This window comes from Ochotona curzoniae, unplaced genomic scaffold (genome assembly GCF_017591425.1).
Source record: "Ochotona curzoniae isolate NIBS_2020 unplaced genomic scaffold, NIBS_Ocur_1.0 contig_1071, whole genome shotgun sequence".
NCBI lineage: Eukaryota > Metazoa > Chordata > Mammalia > Lagomorpha > Ochotonidae > Ochotona > Ochotona curzoniae.
The window spans coordinates 13,008,851-13,036,585 of NW_024464939.1; the positions used below are offsets into that span (position 1 = coordinate 13,008,851).

The 27,735-nt window shown below is 34.9% G+C and overlaps 1 protein-coding gene across 1 annotated transcript; it reads right to left on the reverse strand.

Annotated features, from left to right (window-relative positions):
• Positions 1-301: 301 nt before the first annotated feature.
• On the reverse strand, positions 302-25,375 carry PKIA (cAMP-dependent protein kinase inhibitor alpha). The gene is made up of 3 exons (XM_040995515.1): positions 25,247-25,375; positions 5,406-5,583; positions 302-2,363 (listed from the first exon to the last, which is right to left on the reverse strand). Exons 2-3 carry the CDS (start codon positions 5,554-5,556, stop codon positions 2,284-2,286), a joined length of 231 nt encoding a protein of 76 aa, XP_040851449.1. The 5' UTR covers positions 5,557-5,583; positions 25,247-25,375; the 3' UTR covers positions 302-2,283.
• Between the last annotated feature and the right edge of the window lie 2,360 nt (positions 25,376-27,735).

The window sequence follows — 27,735 nt, forward strand, 5'->3', positions numbered from 1 at the left end:
TATTGGTATCCAGTGCCTATCATTTAACTAAAGTCTTTGTTTTCTACTCTTTCCTAACAAATTTGGATTTATGTATATTATTGATTTGCAAGTAAAAGATGTTAAAATAAAATTGTAGAAACTATGAATTTTTGCTAAACAAAACACAAAATGTAGATATATTGGAAACTGTCTTTCTCTTCTCAGCTTGGGAATGCCCTCCCAACTTAGACATTGCCTTCCCAGATTGGGGTTGAATATATTCAAAGTAGAAAATGTAGCAATAAAAAGTCAAACTAAATCAAAAGCTCCATACGACTTCACAATTTAGCACAATTTATAAATTCAAGACAAGCATGGCACCACATGCATCGATATAATATATCACATAGGAATATAAACCCTCCACATAAACTCAGCACTGATTCTAAACTTTACAAAATCACAGGAAATCAGTTTAAAATTACACAACTTTAAGGAAGAAGAGAGTCACAAGAAAGCTACAATGATAGTTGAGGAGGATATTAAAGAGTGATTATATGGACAGGATGTTTTAGATTTTCTAGGTCCCAGGAACATCTTTTCACATCTATGATTGTAGTAATAAGTAGATAAATTTAAATTTTAGTTGGACCTGTCGTCTTCTTTGGGTTGGATAGAAGTTGTCTGAATTTTTATCTGTCCTGTTTTCAGATATTGCTAATTTTTCTTCTCGGAATAGCTGATTAAAGGTCAAATGAGATGTGTGTGCCTATCCCAGTCAGTAGAAAAGTACTGTAAAGGGAACTATAAGTAGAATTGCCTTTTGACCTATCTGTAACTGTAAAGAAGGGCTGAGTTCCTGGTAGGACCACATAGGTTACCTGCTAAAATGCAGTTTTACCTGCTTCACCTGGAACTATATCTAAGCCCTAAAGGACAGCTGAGTGGGTCCTTTACTGTAAAGGGACTTTCTGCTGTTGGCTGTCCAGTAATGCATAAACCATTGGTAAACTACTGGTTCCTTATTTATGATAACTAATAAGTGATTTCTTAATACTGACCAGGGGAATTCCATAACTTACAGAAACTTTCCATATAAACACAACAGAGGCCATCAACAGTATCATTGAGGGGTTGTAAATTTCTAAGGATGATAATTATATCAGAATGCAATTCACATTAATTATTAGTAAAAGTTTACAAACATTAAAAAGTGCATAATACATTTGAATTTGTTAGGGCTGAAAAAAGTCATGAAATCAAAACATGAGGACTTTATTTTGTGATTGGCATCCAAATTACAAGGAGATCATGTTCTCTGTTTTAGCTTACTGCAAATGAGGAACATAGAACATTTGAAAAATTTGATTCCACAGAAGAGTTATCTGCATTTTCTTGGCTTTTCTACATTTCTAACTCTTTAAAGGTCTCCTAGTTAAAAAGTTTAAAAGTTGGGAGAAGTTTCTCCTGTTGAGAATAAAAGGAAATTCACAAATTGAAGTCTGCTCTGTACAGACATCCAACTGATTGATTTTAGGTAATATTCACATTAGAGGGTATTTTCAAATTCCTGCATAATAAAACAAAAGAGTCTTGATCAATCTGGTAGACTGCATCAATTCATCCACATCAGCATCAAGGGGAAAGATTATGTTTAAAAAGGTGTATTCTATCCTGTGCACACCATCACACTATGAAAAAATTAAAATAAAAATGCAGCCCTTTTAAAAATGAGTGGTATAAAAATTCACAGTAATATACATCGTATTTGTTTTTCATAAGCATTCAAAGAAGGGGGCAGTGCTGAGCGTCTAGATTGTACAATACAAAACAGTGTCAGTAACACATCAGTAAACACATGGAGATACAATGCTAAAAACGGTGCTTTCTGGATGGTTCATTTACTGGGTGAATACTTGAGCCAGAGTTATTCAAACTCTGGGGTTCAACCAATCCTTTGCAATTAGACACAATTAAATCCTCTGACATTGTAAGGGGCCAGATGCTACAGGAAGAATCATCATCTAGGTCAGTGCTACTCTCTACAAGCATTTCATCATATGGTCAGGTGAAAGGATCCATCTGAAAACGACGTCCAAACCCAAACCACATGATTTCAACCATTGCTAAAGACAGAGGTAGAGAAAAGTCTGTCTGCAACCATAGCCTCTGCTCCCATTTTTATCATGATAATGAGCAGGCTCCTGGGAGGCAGTACAGACATTTTCTTTTTCCCCTGTTCACTCATGGAAACAATTGCATTCCATCCACGCCTGGACATGTGAGATATTGTCAGGTGTTGCTGAAGGTCAAAGTGGGGCGTTAGCTTTCAGATTTTGCTGCTTCACCTTGGGTTTCCCCACTTTGCTCTGCTGAATTTCGTTGTGCATCTTCTTCACCTTCTGCAAGAGAAATTGAAAAAAGGGTAAGGACAATGAAAACTATCACTTTTATTTACTGGCTCACAAAATATTGTAATGAAAACTTCAGAAATACTGGAAAAGTCTGAAACTCTCATAGAGCCAAGTGCATTTTCTTGGTGCTCAGGTCACCACCAAAAAAATAGCTCAGAATTTCCAATGAATGCTTAATTCATTGACACAAACAACATTTTAATAATTACTAGCAGTTAGTAACAGTTTTGATAAATAGCTAGAAAATCTGATTACCAATGTGTAACAGGTTGCAGAAAGAAGTGTCTTTAAGTGGAAATAAAAAATGAGAGGAATCTTTTTTTCTCTACCTGACTTGAACACATTTTAAAATTGCATTTTTCAAATATGTATAACACTTGATGATAAACAGCTGACTACTCAGAGGTTGTATTAGTTCAAAGTAAAAGCAGTAGTGGGATATAAAAAGACATATTGTTAGCCTAACAGTCCCTTGTTAAATAATTATAATGGTGTCTGATGTGACCTTACAGATCATATGCACAATTTCAGCAAATCTGTCATCTCCTCAGAACTACACATTTGGCAATAATCTTAGCTAGTGATATAGCACACACTGAAACCGAACAGTGCTTTCACAATATGGGATAGCTTTGTAAGAGTGCAAGCTTTAGAGAATCCTTAATTCAAAGATTAACATTTTTCCTGTTATTTGGTTCCTAGGCAACCAATATGGCTTGGTGAACAAAATATTTTGGGGTATTTTCTAAATTAATTACACCAGTATTTGATAGAGGTTTGTTATAATTCTCATGGTTGAAAATAAGTGGGTTGATAGCTTTTTTTGACCATAATGTTGAAAAACAGTACTCTTAGTAAGTACCCACCAGACATCTGACCATACTCCAAAGAAATGGAAATTTTTAAGAAAATCTTAAAAAGTTCTCATAGAAAAATCATGTTGTGCCCTAACGAGGCTTCAATGGTATGATCAAGCATTGCACATTATTTTTATATACTACTTTTATTGTTAGAAAAATGGAAAGGCTCCCAGCATGCGCAGATGGGGATGTGGATTAGCATGGCGCGAGAACTTACTACATAGGTAGGATAAGCTCTTGGTAACCAAGGGAATGGAATCAGAGTAGATGTTAGTAGGATGTTTAAGGATCAAAGCGACTGCGTAAGTACAAGATGAAGAACTTGACTCCTATGGGATTTCAGATTTTCTAGATATCTGGTGGCATTTCTTCAAGCCTAGACTAATGCTGCAAGCAAAACTGTCAAGAAATGGAGCTTGCTAAGAAATCAAAAGGTAAACACGAGGCAGGAAAATTGTTGAAAAACTAAAAGGAAGCAGAAACGCAGGAACTGTAAGAGGAAACTGCTTCATTCCTCAGACAGCAGTGTAAAAAAGCGTTTTACAGGAGTGATGTTTTTATATTTTAGACTTTCATGTGGTTATTACTTCTTTTTTGTACCTTAGAATAATAAAGCCAATGCTGTTTATACTTTGCTGCTTGTGAACTTTATGATTTGAGGAGAAATTGTTTCAAGAGTCTAGAAGATGACAACCTGAAAAATATTTATTTCATTTTCCTCTAAGTTATTTAATTTTAAAATACTTAGTTAAAATATGATTATTTTTCATGTTTATTGAAGTGAAGCACTAATTTATTATTTAAATGACTGATAACAATTATGTTTAACATTTTCTCTTGTGTAAGAAAGGAGTTGGGGATATCATTCTCAATTTTAAGGCAAACAGAAAAAGGAGAAGCTAAATTACATGATGAATTAAAGTGTCTCAATATTAAGGGTGAATGCAATTAAAACAGATTATTTAAAATGGTACACTAATGTATGAAACTAAAAAATCTAATGAAAGAAATTATTAGCAAAGTCTCATAGGCAACATAAAATATGTATTTACCCATCTCATGTCACAAAATCATAATAATTCCTTGTAGTCTTTCTCAGATCTGCTTTGGGAAGTCATTACTGATTTTAAAAGAGGAGTGAAATCTGAAGATGTAACTATTTCAAGGTGATATTAAAGTTTTATTATTAATTTAAATATTAAATGAAAAATCTGTGAGCTCCTGTATCCTTATGGCATTTTAGGATATATACACTGGTATATATACTCAGTTTTCCTGTGAACTGCAGGCTTTCCCATAAAAATTCTAATAGTGAAGACATTGAATGATTACTGTTAAAGTCAGAAACTGTGATAATTGCTTTTCGCTTACAAAGCATTATGGTTTCTTTATCATGAGTTCTTCCTATTTCTAAAGGTTATTTTTGTGCATGTCTTTGAAGGGAAACATATTCAACTTCGACACTTGGAAAAGCTAGAGAGGAGGGGATAGTAGAGGATTTTAATATTTAGAAGGAATGCTGTCAACTATTTTATTGTATCAAACTAATTTTTCATTTTTAATACTGAAGTCAGACTCGTTGAGTTGTAATTAAAAGCACTTTTTTCACAAAACATTTCTATCAAGAAAGGAAAACTAAAAGACCTCTTGAGCCAAGATTCACTTAACACATTATTTTACTTCCATTTCCCACAAAATTGGTTCTTAAGACCATATTCTTCTGAAATGTTTTTTAGAATTAAGGTCCATGAGGCTGACCTGTAAAATTTATTTAGTATTTACCAATAAATCATTAGAGGGACTATTAGTGTCAAGACTGGAAGCTTTAACTTCCTTAAATATTCTGTATAAGCATTTTCAGAGCTTTTTATAGTGTGTGAGATTTTTAAAATCCTGTGTATTTTTATTGCATTAATAAAATTAGATCAAGGACTCAATATTTGATTGGAGAACCCTGTAAAGATAATTCATTGAAAATGAAATGGGAAATATCAAGAGATTGGTCAGAAATTTTTGTCTGGCCCTGAAAATTTTTTTCTTTTTCTTTTTCTTTTTTTTTTTTTAAGGTCTTGTCACTTGGTTATTTTCAAAGCTGTCTTTTTGTGCCTTGATCTTAGTTAAATGCTGCAAATCATTCTATGTTGATAGAGATAGGTGTCAAAAGACTTACCTGTCTTGTTGATATCAAGACCTGCTAATTTCAAGGCTAATTCATTGCTGTTGCCACTTGCAGAAGAAACCAGGATGTCATGAATTGCATTTCTTCTACCTGTTCTTCCTGAAGCAATGAAATCTGCATATGTAGTTTCCACATCAGTCATTGCTAACAAATATCCACATAGCAGGGACTATGAAAAAGAGAAAAAAAAGAATAGTTAAATATATATGGTGGCCAATAGTAAGCATTTAACAAAGGAACTTAGTAAACTACTGGACTTTGCATAATGTAGCTATGAAACAATGGTTTTATTTACATATATGCTAAGTGAGTAGTGCTTTGATTTTTGTCTTGAGTATTTAGATCAAGGTCAGGGCCTCACAGTAAACATTCAGGCTTTTAGGGTCATATTATTTTTGATCCAACTATTCAGCTCTGTTCTTGTGGTATAAAAGCATCTGTGGACAAAACACTAAATCAATATAATTAATTATCAAACTTGATTTTCAGAAACATGCAGAGTCCGGTATAGTTTTCATGCTGCATAGTTTCTTTATACCTGGTTTAGATCACAACATTCTTTCCCTAATATTAATAATTCTGAATAATATCAGTAATCATATTTGGTTGCCAGCCAGGGAAAATAACTTCCTTTTCCTCTTCAACAAGCCCTTGCTTGAGAGGAGTAGCAAACACTCCAGAGTGATAATTTAAAAGTGAGTTTTCCAAAATTTGGTGATGATATAACTGAAGATTTAAGGAAGAACAGTATATTCAGGCTAAAATATGAAATATGCATATTAAAAAGGATCACTAAATACAAATCTTTAATGTCTTTTTCTGAGCTTAAATTAAGACATTTCCCTTAATGTCAAAGACAGATCAATATTGATTTGAAACAATGAAGAATGTGTTGGATTAATCCATTTAAACAGCACTTCAAAATTATATACTTACCTTCTTACCCCTAAACCATTCCAATTACATTTTACTATTGTTAAGATTAAAGACACATAACAGTATCAACAGAAAGGAGTCTTCAAAATTACACAAATATGTGGGACACCATAATGGTAAAACACATGTATCATTATGGACTTACACTCCAAAGTAATATGATGCAATTTACATAGTAGGACAACTAGTCACCTGTTCCTGTAGGCTTAGAATTCTCCCGGTGTACAACAAGAAGGGAACTGTTAAATTCCTTTTTTGAATAAGAGGCTAAAACAGTAAAGAAGGAGGCATCAAAAAATACAGACTTAAAAAGCAAGTTTTTGTATGCTCTTCTTTTCTGTGTAAAAGTGAAGAAACCAGTAACACCAGTTTCCATTTACTGGAACTGTGACTTTTCACTTAGTTAACTCTTTTAAAAAGATTTACTGATTTTAACCTGTGGGGGAGGGAGGCGGTCTTCTATCTTCTCATCTTGACTCCCTCATCTCCTCAAACTCCCTCCCCCGCCCCCGGCCCTACACCGTGTTGCTGCAGGAGCATAGGGCTGAGCCTAGTTGAAGCCAAGAGCAAAGAGATTCATCCTGGATTTCCACATGGGTGGCAGGGGCCCAAGCAATCAGCCATCCTCTGCTGCTCTTCCCAGGCTATTAATAGGGAGCTGATAGAAAGTAGAGAAGCCAGAACAGGAACCAGCAAACATATGGGATGCTGGTGTCACAGGTAATGGCTAGCCCCTGTTTAATCTTTGAAAATGCTCTTCAGAAGATTCCAGTTTGAGTTTGAGTTCCTGCTGGGTCACTGAGGTAGGTATGGAGTGACCTGAGGGAAAACTCTGAATTTTCCTCTTCTTGCATAAATAGTAAGTAAAGTAGAACAGCAGGATAATGTGATAAGGGCACTTCAGGTGAAAGTAAAAAAAAAAAAAAAAAAGAAAGAAAAAAAAGCAATGGTCACTCAAAATTGCCTCCTTTCTAAAATCCTGAATTTGAAAGTTCCTTCCTCTAGCCATGCCAGCCTTTTCTTCTTACACTTGTGACTCAATTCTTCACACTGATTCTGTCATTAATTCCTTAAACCTGTTACATTGTAGTCTTTTCTAGGTCCAATTCTGTATGAATCAGTTGCCCATTGTTACATACACTTTATTTCCTGTTAGCTTCAAGAAGTTCCTGTCATCTTTTGTCATTCTGTAATCTATAGCTCACTGCCAGGAAGACTCCACAGTATGCTTGCTTTGATGTTAGCACTGGGTGGCTCAGTGTTACTTAAAGTAACAAAATTGTGCCAATTGGCTCAATTAGAAATTTCTGACTCTATTATTAGTATACAGTGAGAATTAACTCAGAAATTCTTTAATTTACCTCTGGTTGAATCTTCTATTTACACCTCTTCAGAAACGGCTCTTGTTTTGTTTTGTTTTGTTTTGTTTTGAGAAGATACAGGACCTCTGCTGTAAATTCTGTTAAATTTCTTCCTTTAATTATAACAACATTTTGCAGTAAAATCTCTATTTTTCTTTTCTGGGTTAATTGATCTCTATAAGACATGGTATTGATTTTTGTTTCTTCCTTGATAACTCATCACTCACTTCCCATCTACATTACACGGCATGTTAGAGTATATTTTTACTCCTTTTCCTACCTCTATGTACATGTTCAATTATTTGCCGGGCCACATTGTTTTCATTTGATACTTCATGATTCTCTCCCCCCCCCCTAAAATATGGAGTAAGCTCAACTAACACGATTGCTGAATTTTTCTATTCCCAATTTTTTTCCATGCCACAAAATTTACTCAAAAACACTAGAGTTACCTTTTAGTCCCTCTGAATGATCTTGAAAGTCAACCCCACATCCTGATCTTGAAAGTCAACCCCACATCCAATTTTTTTCTAGCATTTCTTTTAACTCCCTGCATTGTGGAAATGTCCCATTGTTGCTGTCTTAATTTCAATCAGTGATCTACAGCTTGCTCTGGAATATACATGATGTTTTCTCAGAACTTCTGGGCTGTTGTATTTGCTCACATCTGCTGCCCACATGGAATGCCTATCCCCAGGGATCTTGCTTGTTGAAATGGTTGTTTATCACTCAATATCCAGCCAGACTCCATTTGCTTTTTTACCTCTCTTCACTTTATCTTCAGCAAGAACACCAGGGGCCTGATTTGTACCCATTAATGGCACTTACAATCTCACTAAAATCATGCTTACTTCTAACAGATTGAAGGTTCTGACAAAATAGGAGCTGCATTTTACTATCATAATTATATACTAGGCTTAATTGTACATACATGCGTCAAATACTGAAAGGTCTTCTTTTCAGTCGAGGAAGTTCATATAGGTGAACAATCTGAGGATTGTATAGCTCAAGTAGGCTTCCCATCTTTACATAATTGGTTAATTAACATCATAGTAGTTAGAGCTATGAAGTGCAAGTCCAGTCTTCCTGCCTATTTGCTGCCTTTTTGAGTTTGAATTCCCCTCTGGAGGGAAAGTGGAGCAGCCAGGATACAAAGCGGTACCCAAATGGGATCCCAGGAACTTACAAAGTGAGGATTTAGCTACTGAGCCATTGCACTGGGCCCATAGTGATAAACTTTTTTTCAATAACAGTTTGTGGTGCTGACATCCCATACAGGTGCTGGTTCATATCCCAGCTGCTCCACTTTCAATCCAGGTCCCTGCTAATGTGTCTCACAAAGAAGTGGATAAGGGCCAAAACCTTGGACCCCAGCACCCATGTAGGAGATCCAGAAGAAGCTCCAGGCGTCTGGCTCCAGACTAATCCAACTCTTACTGTTGTGGCATTTGTGGAGTGCATCAGCAGATGGAACATCTCTTTGTCTATGTCTCTCCCTTTCTCCTTGTCTCTCTCTTGACTCTTTCAAATGAATAAGATCATTTTTAAAAACTGAAAGAAAAAAAACCCCACAGCTGCTATTATTTCCTATAGCGTAAGAACAACATTAAGAAGTAGAAAAAAGCTTCAGCTTTTAGATGAAGAAAAAAGTCTCAGCTGTGTTAAGTGACTGCTAAGTCACCCCCAAAAGCCTAACTTATCCAGGTCTGGGTGACTTACATAACAAGCAATGCATTTTGAAATAAAAGTCCTTGACTTTCATATATTTCATCATAAGATTTAGGACACAAGCAATATTTTGATTTTTGGCCTTTTCATCTTCCTATGTAGACTTCCATAATACTACATTCATGTGGTATTGACATCTAATTGATTTTATTAGTATTACTCTTAAGGAATTTTGAAATATTAAGAACAAGGCAGAGAACTTATGCTGCGTTATTTGTACCCCAAATATGAGTATTTCATATTGTTAACAGATTCTGGTGGTAATTGTACTTATTATATGACAGAGCCAAAAATTAATTTTGAATTGTCATTCAGTGAACTCTGAAGTAATGATCACCAAAATACAGAAATAATGTTAAGAAAGATTTAAATGTATACTATGTTCACCTTTAAAATGTTCATAGTTAGCTTTCATTTGGATTTCATTATGGAAAATATTGGGGTATTATTCCTATTAACTTGCCGTCTTAGTAAGCATTTGTAAAATATGGTTATTAAACTAATGTGCACCAATTTTACACTTTTAGAATAATAGCAAAACTAAGTGGTAGGTGCTCCATTATGATAACCGCTGCACTGTTAGTATAATAGTTGTTAATATAGAAGCAATATTTCAAATATTTTTCATTTTTATTATGTTTCTTTCTCTAGGAAATAGGTTTACTTGCCAGTGAAAGAACAAAAGCTGACAAATAGTACAAGCTAAATACATGAATGGAGGGACATAATCATTTTTTAAAAAAATATAAATGGTTTGTACCTTTATTCCTGTACTCTTCTTTCTTCAATATCAAAACTTTTTTTTTTAATGTTCTTGTTAGTTGCTTAAAAAACAGTTACTGTTACACACTTGGTGGCTATTTTTCTCAGTCAGGCATTTGGACACAGGTCTTCTATTTAGCAATAGGAATACCATATATCTGAAAGTCTCCATATACCAAGTGCAATACTGTATACATGACTTCTACTTTTATTTTGAGATTCTGGACAACGGTCACCACAAACTTGCATGTGACATATATTCACCTCTTTCCTTCTCCCAAAAACCAAAGACAAAATAAATCCACCCCCCCAAAAAATCAAGTAAATATCAGCAGCTTGTTGGACTTTAAATAGCAAAGATGTTAGCAAATATTCGGACCTTATAAAAATGAACTAATGCTAAAAACAAAAACCCTGTATCTTAATTCTTCGTGCTTTTGTAACTGGAATTTTCTAGCAATGATTACATAGTATTGTATATGGATATTATACAAATGTGATTTTGTTGTATGCAGTTATCTAAAAGATTTACTTGTCTGCCTATTCTGTTCAGCCTGATGAGAGTAAGAAAAAATACTATTTATTATTTAGGTATTGAACTATTTAAAATTAAACTTTAAAGCATAAATCCTTAAGCATTGGCATCTAAAAATTCAATGAAAATTTATGTTTAAGAAATAAGCCTGTTCTTTGTTTTTCTTGTCTTAAAATAGCCCAATGCTTGCTTCTTTAACAACGAAAGCAGTATGTGTTAGTGTTCTAAGAAATATTCCTTTGTGTGATTAATTCCTTATCTGAGATTCATTATTCATGTCATTTGCTCCTTTTTGTTAGTACTACATACACAGTTTTTGAAATAATAAGCCAGAAAGTTTTACTCTAGTAGAATTTAAAGGTTTAAATAGATTTCAAGAGGTATGTACTTACCGCTCCTAAATTAAACAAATCAAAGGGTTCCACATCGACGTATGTCCTAAAAGAAGTTGGGCCTATGAAGCTGTTAAAATGATTTTTATAGTGACACTGAGTCATGAGCCAAATGGTGACTGGATAACATGCTAATTTTACTCCTGTAAATGGGGCACATGAAATGAGACTCACAGACTTGGAAGGAGGAATGGAGAGAATGTCACCAGTGTGCTCTGACGACTTCTCCCTAACACAAAGGGTACAATTGATTTTAAGTTTAAAAAATAAAATTGAGAAAGAAAAAGCAGAAAATTATTCCTGTCTCAATATTACTAATGCATTTTTTTAACTTCCCAACTTGATGAAATTCAAAAGTTTAAAGAACCCTTGAATAGTTTCGCGGTATGCTCAAATTAGTTCTTTTGAATCTTTCTGGTCTTAGATATCTGTTACAGTCATAAATAATTGTGAGGAATTATGATTTTTCCTACATGTAGAATAACTTGATATTTACCACATGAGAAATGAAATAAACTTGTAAACTAATGCACTTAAATAAAAATAGCAAACCATTATGTTTATAAAAACCTTTTTAATAAAAATATTATTTCCAAGATAAAAAGTGTTGAGTCTAACATTTCAACTTGGAACTCTGTGAACTAAATTTTGCAAATGTCTGGCTTGTAAAAGACATCTGTCTTACTGAATCTGCTTTTGCATTCAATCTCAATATGTTGTTTTATTTGAACTATATGCTGAGACTGTGTCTTATTCAGATCTTTTTAAGCTGGAAAATGAGTAAAATTTCAATGACTTTTTTCCACCCGGTAATTGTAGATTCTTCTTTCATTATGAAACCTCAAGTCCTATCAGTATGTTTTGTGTACATTATTTCATTATAATTTCCATTACTAAATCTGAATGGATATCTTTTCCATGGTTTCCAATGGTTATCCATAATCTGAACGGGTATTTTTTCCATAGGTTTTTTCATTGGTTGACTGCATCAGGTAAATTGTCAAAATAGTAGCATGTTTCACCATACTGCATCAAATGTTAGCAACACTGCCTCTTTCTTCAGAAAAGCCTTTCAGAATTGAGAAATTGAAACCTGACAGGGACAAATAATAAATTATCCAAAATTGCATTTTTATTTGATTTCTCAGGTATTGTCAAAAGTTACTGTTGGATTATTCTCCCCTTGAATTAACAAACTCAAATAATTCATTTTTAAGAAACTACCAAATGTTCACATCTAAATAATCACAGTTTTCCTGTTAGTGTTCTTTCAAGTAAAAATGGTGATCTATTAAGAAAGTGGCTAGTTTATACACAGTTAAGTCTCAAAACTGCTTTGCATGAGTATACAGTAAAACTATTTCATAGAATTTTCCATTTTACCACACAGAATGTTAAGGATGTGAACTCAATTTAACTGCTTTTGTAGATAATGCAAAGTTCATTTAGTTCAGTACCAGTGACTTCACTGCTGCAAAGTTTTCACTACTCTTCCCCACCAAGTTTTTTCACCTAAGTGCAAATATCAGCCATGTTTCTTGATATGGAAATATGTTTATATTACTTTAGTGAATTTGTAACTTGTTCATTGATACCAGTATTTTTTCCTCTCAAGCATTCTTTAGCCCAGACATAAATGGTGATTCCCCTCCAACACAGTATTCAACAAATCCAAGCCTTTTTTTAAGAATTTGTTTTTTTGAAATGCAGGTTTACAGAGAGAAGGAGAGATAGAGACAAAGATGGTCCATCCGCTGGTTCATTCCCCAAATGGCCACAACGACAGAAGCTGAACAGATCTGAAGCCATGAGTCAAGAGCTTGTCTGAATCTCCCATGTGGGCACAGGGAGGCAACTCCTCTGGGCCATCCTCCTCTGTTTTCCCAGGCGATAATCAGGGAGCTAGATCTGAAGTGGAACAGCTGGAAGATGAACCAGTGCCCATATGGGATTTCACACTTTTAGGTGGATTACTATGTTGAGCCACACAGTGTTGAGCCCCAAAATGAGAAATTTTAACTAAAAAATTTTGATGAAGGCAGACATACTCCTTTTTTTTTGTCTTCAATATTCGTTGTCTTCCCACATACTTCTTTGCTTTTAATAATCCCCAACATCTTTGTTTCTCTCTTTATTTTCAAAGACATGAACTCCTACCTGTATATTGATGACACTCAACCTATAATTTCTCATCCTGGTAATCGTTTAAAGCCTCTGAGAATCTCTATGGCTCATTGGATGTTCCATTATGGATGACCATAAAATTCCAAATTGAAAAATTTTAAAATAAAATCTCTTGCTTTCTGCATCTCTATTTCTACCCTCAAAAACTTCATTCTCCTCATTATTTTGATTTATACTACTATAATTTTTTTCAGGCATCTATGAAGTAAATCTCAACATTTATCATCAATCACTTTACCTCACAAATTCTTCACACCCACTCATTTTCCAAGCCTCATTGTTAACTTCCTCCCATTCAGTGTCTCAAATATTCTTTATTTCCAGTCTTATTCTGATCACGATTCCATCATCTCTTACTTGTACTTTGTAACTGTAGGCTAACTACTCACTCACACTTACCTAAACCTGTTTTTCACCCACTTACCTTTTATTCTGTTACCACAGTAAATATAATATAGCCTAAATAAGATCTTAAAAAAAATCTTTAATGGATCCTCAGAATCCACAAACATAGTTCAAAATTTATGCACAACCTGTGGGAATGTGTGCTCAACCTACTTCAGTATCTTCCTTTCTTTTAACTGATCTTTCATGCTTACTAAGGTAAAATCAAACAGCACAGGCAGAGTCTCTGCTATTTAGTTGTATTTTCATGAAGTTTACTTCAACCATGGCAACTAATATCTGTCTTCTTTCAGGCCAACCTCATAAGGTTTGGTGTTTGGGTAGAAAGAATTGCTTCATTATAATGCTTGCTATTTCTGCATTATGTGACATTCATCTGTTTTCGGTTGACTATCTCCCTATTTTACATTCTCATTTTGAAACAGGTCTTCCAGTGTTCACTTAATCAAATTGTATGACATAGAATTTTGTATGTAGCTCTTAGGGCCACTGAAAGTATTTTGAATTTATTCTTGATCATCTTATTCCAGGTACTTATTTTCTCAAGATCATAGAGCTGTTTGCCGCAGCTGAAAAAAAAATGTATTCTTATTCACACTTCTGTCCATTTTCCAGTTTTATAAAAGACTTCACAAATTTAAGGGATGAGCTATAACCATTTTCTTTAGTGTATATCTTTATATATTACCAAATGATAACATAAGATTTAAAAAACACAAGAAATCACACTAGAATTACTTGTAATATGCTCTATTTTACTTTTTTATGCTTTTGTTAGCAGATATAACTAAAACACCAAATTAATACAGGCTTTTGTCTTTGTGTTAGGGCATTTTATAGCATTTATTTAATATTTTAAAAGGTTTATAAATAATTTATCACCTAATCTTTTTAATACTTATGCTGAGACAGCTATAGAAGAGCTGTCAGTTAGTAAGTGACAAGTAATATTACTTGTTCATTACAGAAGGAGAAATTAAAGCAAAAGAAGTTCATTGACTAGACCAGCATCTTGCACAGTCAGTGGCAGCACTGATGTCAGAATTGGATTCTGATACATAATACTTTCTAAACCCTTTCTCTTCTGCCTTCCCAGCTGTCTATGAGTCCAAGGAACAAAGTTTTAAAATTTATCCCTTCTCATTAAACTGATGTTTTTTCCTATTTTAAATAGCTAACTTTAAAAAAGTCATTAGAAAAAAAAAGTCATTAGAATGTTGATACATCTCCTCTCAAAATAATTTTCAACTTTTCTGTCTTTAAAAGCACACGAGCGATGCAATGAAGTCCAAGTTTTTCTTGTATATTACAAAAAATTAGTGAATACAAAAATGATAACACAGCTATTATGCTTTATGATTTGTCAAAGGAATGAAAATATTAAATATGTGCCATATAACACTCAGACATATATTATATAATCTATATTTCTTAAGGACACTATCAAAACATTAGTTTCACTATTTGAGTTTTAAAGAAGAAAAAAGTTTAGAAGCTTTAAATCAAGAGACCAGTTGGTAGTTTAACCTGTTATTATTACTTTCCAACATTCAAGATTTTTAAAATGTATTTAAGAGGCATAGAGACAAGCAATGAGAACAAATGAGAGAGAGAGGGTATGTGTGTATTGGAGTTGGGTCAGGCTGAAGCTAGGAACCAGGGGCTCATTCGGTGCCTGCCACACGGAGGGCAGTGACTCAGCTACTAGAACCACTATCTGTTGCCTTTCGGGGTGCACATTTGTGGGAGCTGGACTTGAACCTAGACACTGTGATACAGAATGTAAATGTTCAAGAAAACTGCATCGTAACTACCACATCAAACACACACTTCTCTAACATTTTTTTTCGAGGCCTATACAACTTACCTCATTTTCTGTGGTTACTTAGTATTAGTTTATATACTATCTTGAGACATTACTTCATAGAGTGATATTTTGTTGATGTCCCCATAGAACCTGGCTTATTCTTTTTCTTCTTCTTTTTTTTTTTTAAGGTTTATTTCTTATTCATTAGAAATGTAGTTACAGAGGGAGAGAGAGAGAGAGAGAGAGAGAGAGAGAGAGAGAGAGAGAGAGAGATCTTCCCTATCCTAGTTCACTCTCGAAATGGCCACAACAGCTAGGGTTATGCCATACTGAATCTGAGACTCTGGAAATTCTTCTGGGTATCCCATGTGGATGCAGAAGTCCAAGTACTTGGTCCATCTTTCACTAATTTCCCAGGCACATTAACAGGAAGTGGGGCAGCTAGGGACTTGGACCAGTGGCCACATGGAATGCTGTAATTGTAGGTAGACGCTGTACCTGCTATGCCACAATACCAGCCCCAGAAACCGGCTTGTTCTTATTATCATGGGCGATGCAGAATGTTAGTTAATGTAACTCTCTTCCTTGAGTTACATATTTATTCTATAAACACTTTCTCTCTCACACACAGAGCTGGTATGGTCATCAGGATGACAGTCTGAATATTCAGATGTCTCAGTATTGGGCTGTTCACTTTCATGACTATTGTCCAAGTGGAATGCTCCCTGAATGAAGCAGGAAACCTAAGACTGAAAAAGCTCGAGATATAGCATAGTGGTTAGTCTGCTATGTGGATGTCTGGTTTCCTTACTTGAGTGCCTGAATTTGAGTCCTGACTTCACATCCAATTCAACTTCCTGCTAAGGTACCCACTGGGAGACAGCAGCTAATTACTCAGGAACTTGGGGGTCCTTACCACTCCTCTCCCTTCCACCCAAGGGAAACTCATAAATGACTTTCATGCTTTTGGCTTCTGTCTGTCCTAAGCCTGACTTTTGTGGATATATCTGGAGTATACCTATTCTGTCATTGCCTTTAAAATAAATGTAAACATATATTATGTTTAAAGGACTGAAAATTAGGACAATGGAATTCCAGGGAAGGGCAGCAAGTAGCCTGAGTATAGCTATGACAAAACGTTTTTTTTTTTTTTCTGCCTAGGCTAGAAGAAGTATCTGAGAAATTTTAATCTTGTGTTACAGCACTTCTTACTACTATTTAAGAAGAGACACTAAGGAACCTTACTGAACCAACTAATCAGAAAGTTTTTGAAGAACAGTTCCACTCCATAGCTGGAAAGTGGTACCAACTAGGCTGACAAATGGTCAGCTTGCTTCAGAGAGAAGGTGGGAGTTCAAATGGTATCACTGTGATTTGCATTTACACAGCAGTAAATGCACATTCCTTGGGATGGTGAATTTGAGAAGGACCTACATAAATACTTGACATCTGAAAATAAAGGTTCCAAATTAAGAAATCCTACAAAAACTGAAATTAAAGCTGTGTTTAATTATTATTTTCAATATTAATATAATTCAACAAATGCAATATCAATCAGCTTTTATCTATTTATCTCTAAATTGTATTGAATGTTTTATTTTAGTACATTTGAATATATTTGATAAGATGCAGCATGTGCTTCCAAAAATCCAAATTGTCTGGGACAGTGCTCACAATGAGCTGGACGTGACTTTAATAGCTAGGCTAAGAATGACAGAGAATGATAGAGCAGCAAGATAATAAAGAGTCAGTGGGCACTGAACAGTCAGGAATTAGTGCTTTATTAAGTAGGAAGCATGAAGGTAAAACAATCTAACAATGAGAATCTTGGATTGCTTCTAGATTTCTTACTTCAATACATGACAAAATAGTGAATGCAAAAGGAAGAGCAAAATAACAAGTTTAAGGTAGCATTTTAACATACTACAATGCTACACTTAAATTTCCATTTCTGAATGAGTAAAACTGCATAAATTAAAACCACTCACAATTTGCATGTGCTAATATCTGCTCTTCTGAAACCAAGTATTTTCTGCATATTTAGTATCTAATTATTCCAGTAGAAAGAATGCTTAAATATTCCAAATGACTCTTTTCAGCTAAAAATAGTTACTATGATTATATTTCAATATATTTTGAATATGTGCTTATGTGTCATCACTGGCAATTTATCTGCTTTGCAAATGCTCATTTCCTATGTAGTAGTTATCATCCTCTTTAACTACTGAAAATGTCATTGCTTGGCATTATAATGAATGTTTTTTGGCTTTTATTATATGTCCTAATGATAGGATCTTTATTTTTTGTTTTATTACTAGAATGTCCTTCTGTATAGTTTTGAAGACTCTTATTTTCTGGCACCATTCTACATTATTTCAAGGATTTTCCATATATTTGCCTTAAATCAAACTTTCAGACCTTCAGATGACTATTTTTAAATCAGTGGGGATAGGATGTAGAAAGAAAGATATGAGGAGGAATTAAATTTAAGCATAATTAAAGGTGTTTAGTTTGCATATGTATTATATATGTATATATCAATACCAAGAGTGTTTGAAAATGAGATAATCCACTCAATAAAAATTTAAAATATGGATGAGATGATGTAGTAAAATTCCTACATTAATGAAATATGATGTTTATAATGTAAGCAACTGATTAATAGACAAGTTGTTCTCTGGGAAATCATGACATTTTAAATGTTGTCACAAATACCTTATAGCAGGGTTGAGTATTGTTACTACTGACTCTATTAACAATATAATGGTGACTTTATCCTGTTAAAATAAATACAGCAACTATTTAAAAGACTGTTCTCTTCCCTCTTTCTCCATCTTATTTCAAAGGATGATTCCAGCAATGGTATCTGGTCTTATAATAAAGCTCCATGTATGGATACCTATTAGACTCTCTGGGTACCAACTCCATCTAGCTTTCTAACATCTTACTAATGTACATATTAAGAGGCTGCAGTGCAGGTGATTAGTCATTATTTTAGACTCCAGGTTCCAGGCTCTGTTTCACCTCTCTAGGATTCTGGGAACTGAACGCGTAGCTGGGGTCTCTGTCTCTGTCTCTCTCTCTCCCAAATTTTCTAAAAATTACTTAAAGAGCTCATTCATTCTACACTCATTGCTGACCTCTAATTGTTAGCATCACTCATCTTTTGCTCTGTACTAAAGTTTGTTTTCTGTGCTTACTATTACAACTTGACAGTAAAAAGCTATAAATACAGAGTTGTTTAAACAGAGAAGAAAGGAAGTCACTCTCAGAACATTTTAAAATACAGACACAAAAGTGAATTTCAAGAATGTAAAATTAAAAAAAAATGTTACAACACATGTTTTCCTTTAAAGTAATGTTGTCATCCTTGAGAAGCAAGAGTAATATAGCAGGGAGGGAATATGAGATTGGGCAAAATGAAAAGAAGTTATTATTGCACTCAGTTATAGTTGGAGGTGTGTTAAAAGACAGAAAGGTTAGAATATTAAAATTATTATGTTTACCACTTGATGATTGGCAAAATATTTAATGCCACTTACTTCCATTTTCATGCCTCCAAACTGTGGGTTCCCAGACTAAAGAAATAATTTAAATATTATCAAACTACAAGGATCAGTGACCTTAGCGTCTGTGTGCCCTTTATAAATGCCAAGTGTTCACAAAAGATAGCATTCTTCTGCAAGCCTTTAGAGAAAGTCTTCCTATATTTAGAAAGTCCATTGCTGTCCTGGGTGTTCTCATGTCTTACTGCTATTTATAACCAGCTGTAGGCCAGTGGGCTAATACATTTATTTTAACTAATAATTGCCCAGGTTTCTGAAAGTTAAGGAGAAGCTTTTCATTATTCTCAGCATTACAAATTGTTAAAATCAAGAATTTTTAAAAATTCATGTACTTGGTTGCACAGTTTGATGTTTATGTTTGGCCCTGGAGTTGTGACCATGGTTGTTTATTGAGGGTATCTTGCAAGAAAACCATGTTCAACTGTTTTGTGGTGCTGAATGTGTGTTTTACTTATTTTTTTTAAATGTCAATTTACTTCAAATTGAAGGCAAATAGAAACTTATAGGCTTCAAGACATCATTCTTACTTATTAATTAATTAATTAATACTGGAAAGGCAGATTTACAGAGACAATAAGAGACAGAGAAGGGTCTTCTATTTGCTTGTCCACTCCCCAAATGGCTGCAATGACCAGAGCTGAGCCAAACAGAACCCAGGAGCTAGGAGCTTCTACTGCCTCTCCCAAATGGGTACAAGAACTTGGGCTACCTTCCTGTGCTTTCCCAGGCCACCAACAGGGAACTGGACAGGAAATGGAGCAGCTGGGACATGAATCGGTGTCCATATGGGATGCTGGTGATTGCAACTGGAGGATTAGCAAATTGAGCCATTAAAAAAAAAGTTACTGAAAAAATACATCATTTGCAAAGAAACAGATACACTGGCTTTACATTTTGTTTTTAAAATAAATCACATTTTAAAAAGTTTGAGCTACAAGGGAGAACATGTGATATTTACCTTCTTGTGTCTGTCTTATTTTACTCAACATGATGTTCTCCATTTCCAACCATTGTGATGTAAATAATAGACATTCATTCTTTCGCTTTAATATAGAATACCAATATCCCAGATATTTAACAAAGTAAAAAGAAACCATTATTAGGAAAAAAATGGACCAAAACCTCATATAGTAAATTAAATATTCCTCAGTTCATAGATTGAAGCCCCAGCCCCTTATGTGAGCCACTTGAAATAATTCCTTTGAAGTCGTAATTTGCCTTAAATGCTATCATAAGGGTAGGACACTAATTGAATAGGATTTGTGTCTTTGTAAGAAGACACTAGGGATGTATTTATGCAAAGGAAAGGCCATTTGAAAACTCAGAAGGCAGGCAGCTGTCACCAAGCTAAGGAATGAGGCGTTCAGCCCAGCATTGTGGTATGATTGGGTTATGCTGCTGCCAGTGACACCAACATTCCACCTGGGTTCTTGTTCAAATCCTGGCTGCTCTTTCTGATTCAGCTCCTTGCTGAAGGTGCATTAAGTCCTTGGGTTGCTGCACCCGGGTGGGATACGAGATAAAGATCTTGCCTACTATTGTTAGCCAGCCCAGCCTTAGCTGTTGAGCTTTGGCCAAAGTGCTTACACCATATACTGGACTAAAGAAAATCTCTTTAAGAAATGGTGGTAACAAAACTGGATGTCTCTTTATGTGAATGAAATTAGATGCATGCCTCTCACCACACAGCAATTGACTCAAGATGGATCAAAGACATAAATTCAAACCTGAGACTGTGTAATTGCTAGAAAAAAATCTAGGGTAAATACTCTTAAGGCATTGCAGGCGGCTATTTGGGCAGGACTCTTAAAACACAACAGAAGCAAAACTAAACAAAGGGGACTATATTAAACTCAGAATCTTTTGCACAGCAAAGGAAATGACTAATAGCATGAAAAGACCTCTAACAGAAAGGGAAACAAATCTGTGAACTACCTATCTGAAAAAAGGATTAATATTCTGAAAATAATGGCAACTTAAACACAGAACAATAAAAATCGACTAATCCAGTGAAGAAAGGGCAAAGGCCTTTGATAGACAGTACTCAAAAGAAGAACTACCAAGGATCAATATGAAAAAGGCTCGACATCACTAGCCATCTGAGAAAAGGAAGACAAAATCGAAATGAAATATCACTACTCCTGTAAAAATCACAGATCCACAAATATTGATGAGAATGTGGACAACGTGGAATACTTATACACTGTTAGTGGGAGTGTAAACTAGTGCAGCCACTGTGCAGAAACAGTGTGGGGATTCTTAAAAGCTGGAAATAGACTTGCCATATAATCCAACAATCCCACTAATGGGGAGATACTTAAAAAACTTGAGCACACCGTATTAAGTGTTGAGTTCAAGAGAGACATGCACCGCTTTGTTTATACCAACACTGTTCAAATTAGCCAAAGTTTGAAATTAATGAAGATGCCCATCATTACATGAAAGGATTAAAAGTATTGTAGATACAAAATGCAATATTGTTTTATCCATTTCAAAAAAGAATTACAATCTATCATTTTCAGCAAAATGATGCAACTGGAGGACATATATTAAATAAAATAAGCCAGACCCAGGAAAAAAAAAATCCCACATGTTTTGCCATATATGTGAGAGCTAAATTTAAATAAAACAAAAAAGAGAAATATGTATCAAAAAAGAGAAATATTGCTGCAAATATAGTTTTGTTTTATATTTTGTTTTATACTTTTGTCAAACCATTTAAAGATATTATATTAGTAAAGTTTTAATGTGATTCCTTGATAACTTACTGTATATGGATAATATAGTCATCTTTTCCACTCAATTATTGCTTACAGCTGTTCTCTGTATTCTCACTAAGTTAGAGTCTTTTTGCTATTTACTGTAATTTAAAATGTGTTATCTCTAAAACTACAAAAAAAAAGCAAGGAAGAAGGAAATAGGTTGGAAAGGTGAGCAGGAAAAAACAGGAAAAGAGGGAGAGGAGGAAAGGATTATTATTATGTTCTTACAATGATAACTATAAAACACTGACTGTTAAAACCTAATTTAAGTTAAAAGAAAAAAATCCCCCCAAAAGAAATAACTTCAACATTATTTTAATTTATTTTATTATTGTAATTTATTATGCACTGAGATAGGTTAAATATTAGGCATTGGGAGAATAAACAAATACTTTTAATATAAATGCTAAGCAAAAAAGGTAGTATGCGATGCTGCAGAATAAATAAATAAATCATGTTTAATTTTGTGGCTATCATTCTAGGGGCTACTGTGTGAGAAAATGGTTAAATTGTTGCTTGCAACACTTACATCCCATGCTAGAGCAGTACTTCTAGTGTTAGCTGTTCTAATCCCAATCCAGCTCTCTGCTAATATGCTTCAAAAGGCAACAGAAATGGTCCAGTAATTCATACTCCGGCCACTATGTAGCAGACAAGGCTTTTTTTTTTAAGCTACAGAGTTCTGGCTTCTGGATTCAATATGGCCCAGTCCCAGCCATTTTGGCTATTTGATAATTAAATAAGCAGATGAAAGATCTTTTTTCTCTGTCATTCTATTTTTCAAATAAATTTTAGAAGGATGTGTCATGCCATAAAGGAAAAATGATCATACCTGTAATAAAAATAGGTTCATTGAGGAAAATAGTAATTGCTATGAAAATATATCATTTGAAATTTTTTTCCAAAATTTTAGCTATGTGGTTATGCAAATTTAAATTAAAAACAAAACTACTTCCTATTAACAAACAAAGCAAAACAAAACAAAAACCAAAACAGGGTGGGAAGGGGCACACAATTTCTCAGCTGGCTAATCCTCCACCTCCAAATGTGGTATCCCATTCGGGTGCTGGTTTGTATTTCGACTGCTCCATTCCCTTCCAGCTTCCTGTTTATGGCCTGGAAAAGCAGGGGAAGATGACTCAAAGCCTTGGGACCCTGTACCCAAATCTGGAAGAAGCTCCTGGCTCCTGGCTTTGGATTGGTTCAGCTCCTGCTGTTGCAGACATTTGGGAAGTGAACCAGCAAATGGAAGTTTTTCTGTCTTGCTTTCTCTCTATAAATCTGCCTTTTCAATGAAAATAAATAAAATTTAAAAAAAAAAAAAGAAAGAACTTAATCCCCTCACATCATGGGCACAAACTTGCTCTAATGGCTGGGAGGCTATTCTATTTGTCGTTGCTCCCTAGGTCATTAAAAAAAGTCATAATTGAGACATAGAGAATCTAAAGCTGTCAACACCTTTCTGGACATTTAGCCTCTGGGACTGTGCAAACCTAACTACTATCATTATGTTTTTTAACTTTACTTTTTTTTACTTTACATTCATTAAAATATTATATAAAAATATTTTTAAAAAAAGTCTTCTACGTATTAAATATAACCCTTACCCATTAATTATAGAAATGACATCCACTTTAAAAATATATATTTACTCATGAATCTTTTATATTAAGAGGGTTTTTTTTAGCTACAAAACTATTGCCTTTTTAAATGAGGATCATATGCTGAATAATGGAGCTTCCTATTTTATAATAGTCCTTTAGTTGTCTAGAAATTTTAATGAACAACTTTTAACTTTATGTTCCATTTCTGAGAAAGTATAAGAAAAAGGATGGAGCATGGAAGACATTTTCAATGATTATTGATAAATATATATGAATAAAAATAATTCACTGCGAGTGCGTTATTAGCAACTCAGAATTATTAGTAGAAAGTACATTTGAGTAGGACACATAGATAAACAATAACATTCTCAGCTAGGAGTTCACTTACTCTTATTTTGAAATGAGCACCAGGGTGTCAGTTTATAACATTGCTTTATTCGTCTATGTGGGAGTGTGTGTTATTGTGTGTGTGTATTTTGGACTCATATTGTGGTAACTGCATGCTGACATAGTTCACATTTCTTCCTTTAATGAAATGGCTTTTGTTTTCCCTTAGGAATGTAAAAAAGATAGCAACTGCAGATTACACAGAAGTAGCTGTTGCAGCATATGGCTATATTTACCTGTGCAAAAAGTATAAATAATTATTTTAGTAGCTACTGATTCTGAAATTGCCCTTCATTATGTCATTTTTCTATATGGACCTAAAAATCTTGCTTGTAAATAAAACAGCTGAGAGGCTTTCCAGATGAATTTTCTGATTGTATTTAAGTCACTTAGTAGTGTTTAATGTACTTAATGAATATACTTAAACCTTAGGAATTATCAGGAAATAATAAAAATAAGCCTCCAAACTGGACAAATTGTAGACTACACCCCACTAGTGTGAGATCCAGGCTTTCTCATGGAAGCCACTTTTGCCACATAACTTGGTAAATAAAGATCTGTGTTGGTCTTATATTTATCTCCTTCTTCCATACACATGAGGCAAAGGACTAGGCAATATATTCCTCCAAAAAGACCCAATCCATTTTCTCATACCTTTTACTCAGGCTACTCTTCACTGTCAAAACTAAATGCATTTGCTATTAATTAAAAAAAAATTTTTTTTAAGATTTTTATTTATTTTTATTGTAAAGTCAGAGAGGAAGAGAGACAGAGAGGAAGATCTTCTATCTGTTGATTCACTCCCCAAGTGATCGCAATGGCCAGAGCTACCCTGATCCAAAGCCAAGAGCCCGGACCTCCTCTGGGTCTCCCATGCAGGTGTAGGATCCCAAGGCCTTGGGCTGTCCTTGACTGCTTTCCCTGGCCACAAACAGGGAGTTGGAAGGGAAGCTGGGCTGCTGGGACTAGAACTGGCATCCATAAAGGATCCTGCTGCATGCAAGGCAAGGGCATAGCAACTAGGCTACCATGCTGCTGGGCCCTGTTATAAGCTCACTAGAGGCTCCCAGATTCACCCACATAAACGATATGTTCTCAAAGAAGATACCAAAAGAATTAATTTGATGCTCATATGTTGAACCTACGGGATCCCCACAGGTAAGGAGTTCACTGACAGTACTCAGTAACAACAAGCTAAAAATAGAAAAACATTACCATGCTGTTATTGTGTTCACTTTCCTCCAAGGCATTGTCTGATAAACATCATAATATCCAAGGGAATTTTGAATAGCTTTCTTGTAGAGTAGGTTAGAAAATCATCATTTCACAAATAGGTCACATCATAGTCTGCCTTAGCACCCTTCATGTAAAATGATAGATTGCATGATGTGTAGTACTCCTACCTGATTGGAAACCTTTGTGTCCTTAATTCATTGAGAATATTGGATTTCTGTTTTCCTTCAAGATGGCCTTCAGATTTTTGCCAGAATTCACTTCTTTTGGAAACCAGGACTTCCCAGAAAGTCAGGAAACTAAAATCAAGACAATATGCAAAGGGAAATTATCTGTACATATAGTATCACTTTCTGAAAAATGTAAGTTAATGTTCAAGTTCCTAGTAGTACACTATCTTAAGGAAAATTCATGGCAGATGCGTTTAAACACTCACAAAGTAAATCCATTATAACAAGAGTTTATGTTGTATTTTGGGCTTGCAAGGCAAGCAGACTTCAAAGCGAGGGCAGAAAAGGACATGTTTCCTGTGTGGTTTCCTTAAAATTCACTTCCAGTCTTCAGTCTTCACTTACGCCTCTTTTTGTTAATCTTTAATCTTCAGAAAATTAATCTATTCATAACGTAAACAGGAATGTACATAAGGATACTTTATAGTCACTTTTAACATGTTCTCAAGCTTTTCATACACAAAGTATATGTGTATATATATGTAGCTTACAAGTGAACAGTGGAAACTCAGCTCCCTGTAGGCTCCTTGACCCCAACTGTGGGAATGGTGAAGCATTAACTGTTTTCCTTCATATCACACATTCCATTTTCTTCATCTGAGGTGTGGGCAGAATTGAGCTCCTTATTAAATTCTATTGACACCAGAAATGGGGGAGACTGGAATGCCTATTAGGCCTAATTTACATCATCCTTTTAAGTAAGTAAAATAGCTCTGTAACTGTGGTGAAACATAGTAACTTGCACTGTTTTGAGGTACTGAAGAACCTAGATGTTTTCTGCCTTTTGTAATTCCTGCCTTAATTGCTTGGCTGGAGGCTATGTGAACTCCAGGCCTGATAGTCCACGTGACACCCATGACGCCCTCCCCCCCCCCAGGACACCTGGCAGGTCACGTAGGCAGACCACTCCTCAGGAAGGAGGTACCTGGTGTTTAGTAAGATCCACCGCCCTATAGCTCATCAGTTTGTACTTTTTGAAAATTGCTTGCTTCAAACCCACCAATAGAAACCTGCTAAATCATGACTGTATAATTAATAGCCTAAAATGTATAAGAACCTCCCCTGCTGGGCTGGGGGAGGTGGCTGGGAGACCTAGGTTATTCTGAATAAACCACCTTTATGCCTTAGCACCGACTTAAGACTTGATGATTGTCTGGGGATGTCAAAATCTGGCACAACACTACCACTGTTAGTCTCTTCTTTACTGGTGGTGGCAGAGACTCAGCTGATCACTAGACCATGCTGAAACAACTCCATGCAGGAATCAGAATGGTGACTGACTGCAGAGGTCTTAAAGGGATGAGGCTGCAGAACAACTCTTTCCTGTATATAGTATACTTACTTTCCTGTATAAAGTATACTTTACTTGAGATTTATTTATTTATTTATTTACTTATTTATTTATGACTATGTCTATTGGAGTGTTGCATTGGAAGCTCCTGTAGGCCCTGTGTAGAATACAGGAAAGGCAAGAAGGGAATATGGAATTTATCAGTTTGTCATTCTTCAAGTTACAAGGTCCTTAATAACTATCTTCTGACTTTCTTTATCTCCTAATTATTTTCTGTAGTCAATGGAAAACTTTAGTTATATGTGGGAAGACTTGAAAGAAATCGGGATATGTCATATTGTCAGAACCAGTGTCGTGGTAGTCTGTTGAAGTTAGAAAATGATCCTGGACATAAATGTAAACTTGACAATATGCATTATTTTCTTCAGAACTTGTTCTGCTAAATAATATGAATTCCTAAGGCCTAACAAAGTTGTTTCCATTTCAATCTCAGACACAGACATTTCTTGGAGTTGAAATTTACAGGTAATAAAGTCAGTAAGTCTAGAATGATCTATATGGTACTGAAGTTGAGTTGAAGGCATCAATAGATGCATCTGATTACTCATGCTCAAGTGTGTCTACATAAATAATTAGATTATATTCATGAATTTCTTTGCTCAGTCATCTGAGAAGGTTTGGAATCAGTGACAATTAACCAACAAAGAGTGCACCTGGCACCCAGAGTTAGTCTCCAAACCTTCTCCAATGAAAGAATTAGAGTTTGTTAGAGAATATATCAATTCCAGGGCGGGGGGAGGAAATATAAAAAGATTAGCTCAGATAATTTTTTTAGTATTAGAAATTAAGGAAGTGATTTAAAAATAAGATCACTTTTGGTAAGTCATGACAAAATAGTGGAGAATTCAAATGAAAAGTCATGAGCATAATGACTTCATTCCAAACAGAAAAACAGAGTAACCCTGCTGTGGCCACACCTAACCCCCACTGCATTAGTGTGGTGATTCAGGCTGAAGTCAGCACTCAGATGTCTTGTTGATAGAATGTGCCCTGAGGCGATGTGACAAAATGACCCGCATCTCTTTGGTCTTTCTTCTGGAAACACATAACCTCACTCTATGACAAAAACATCACATTC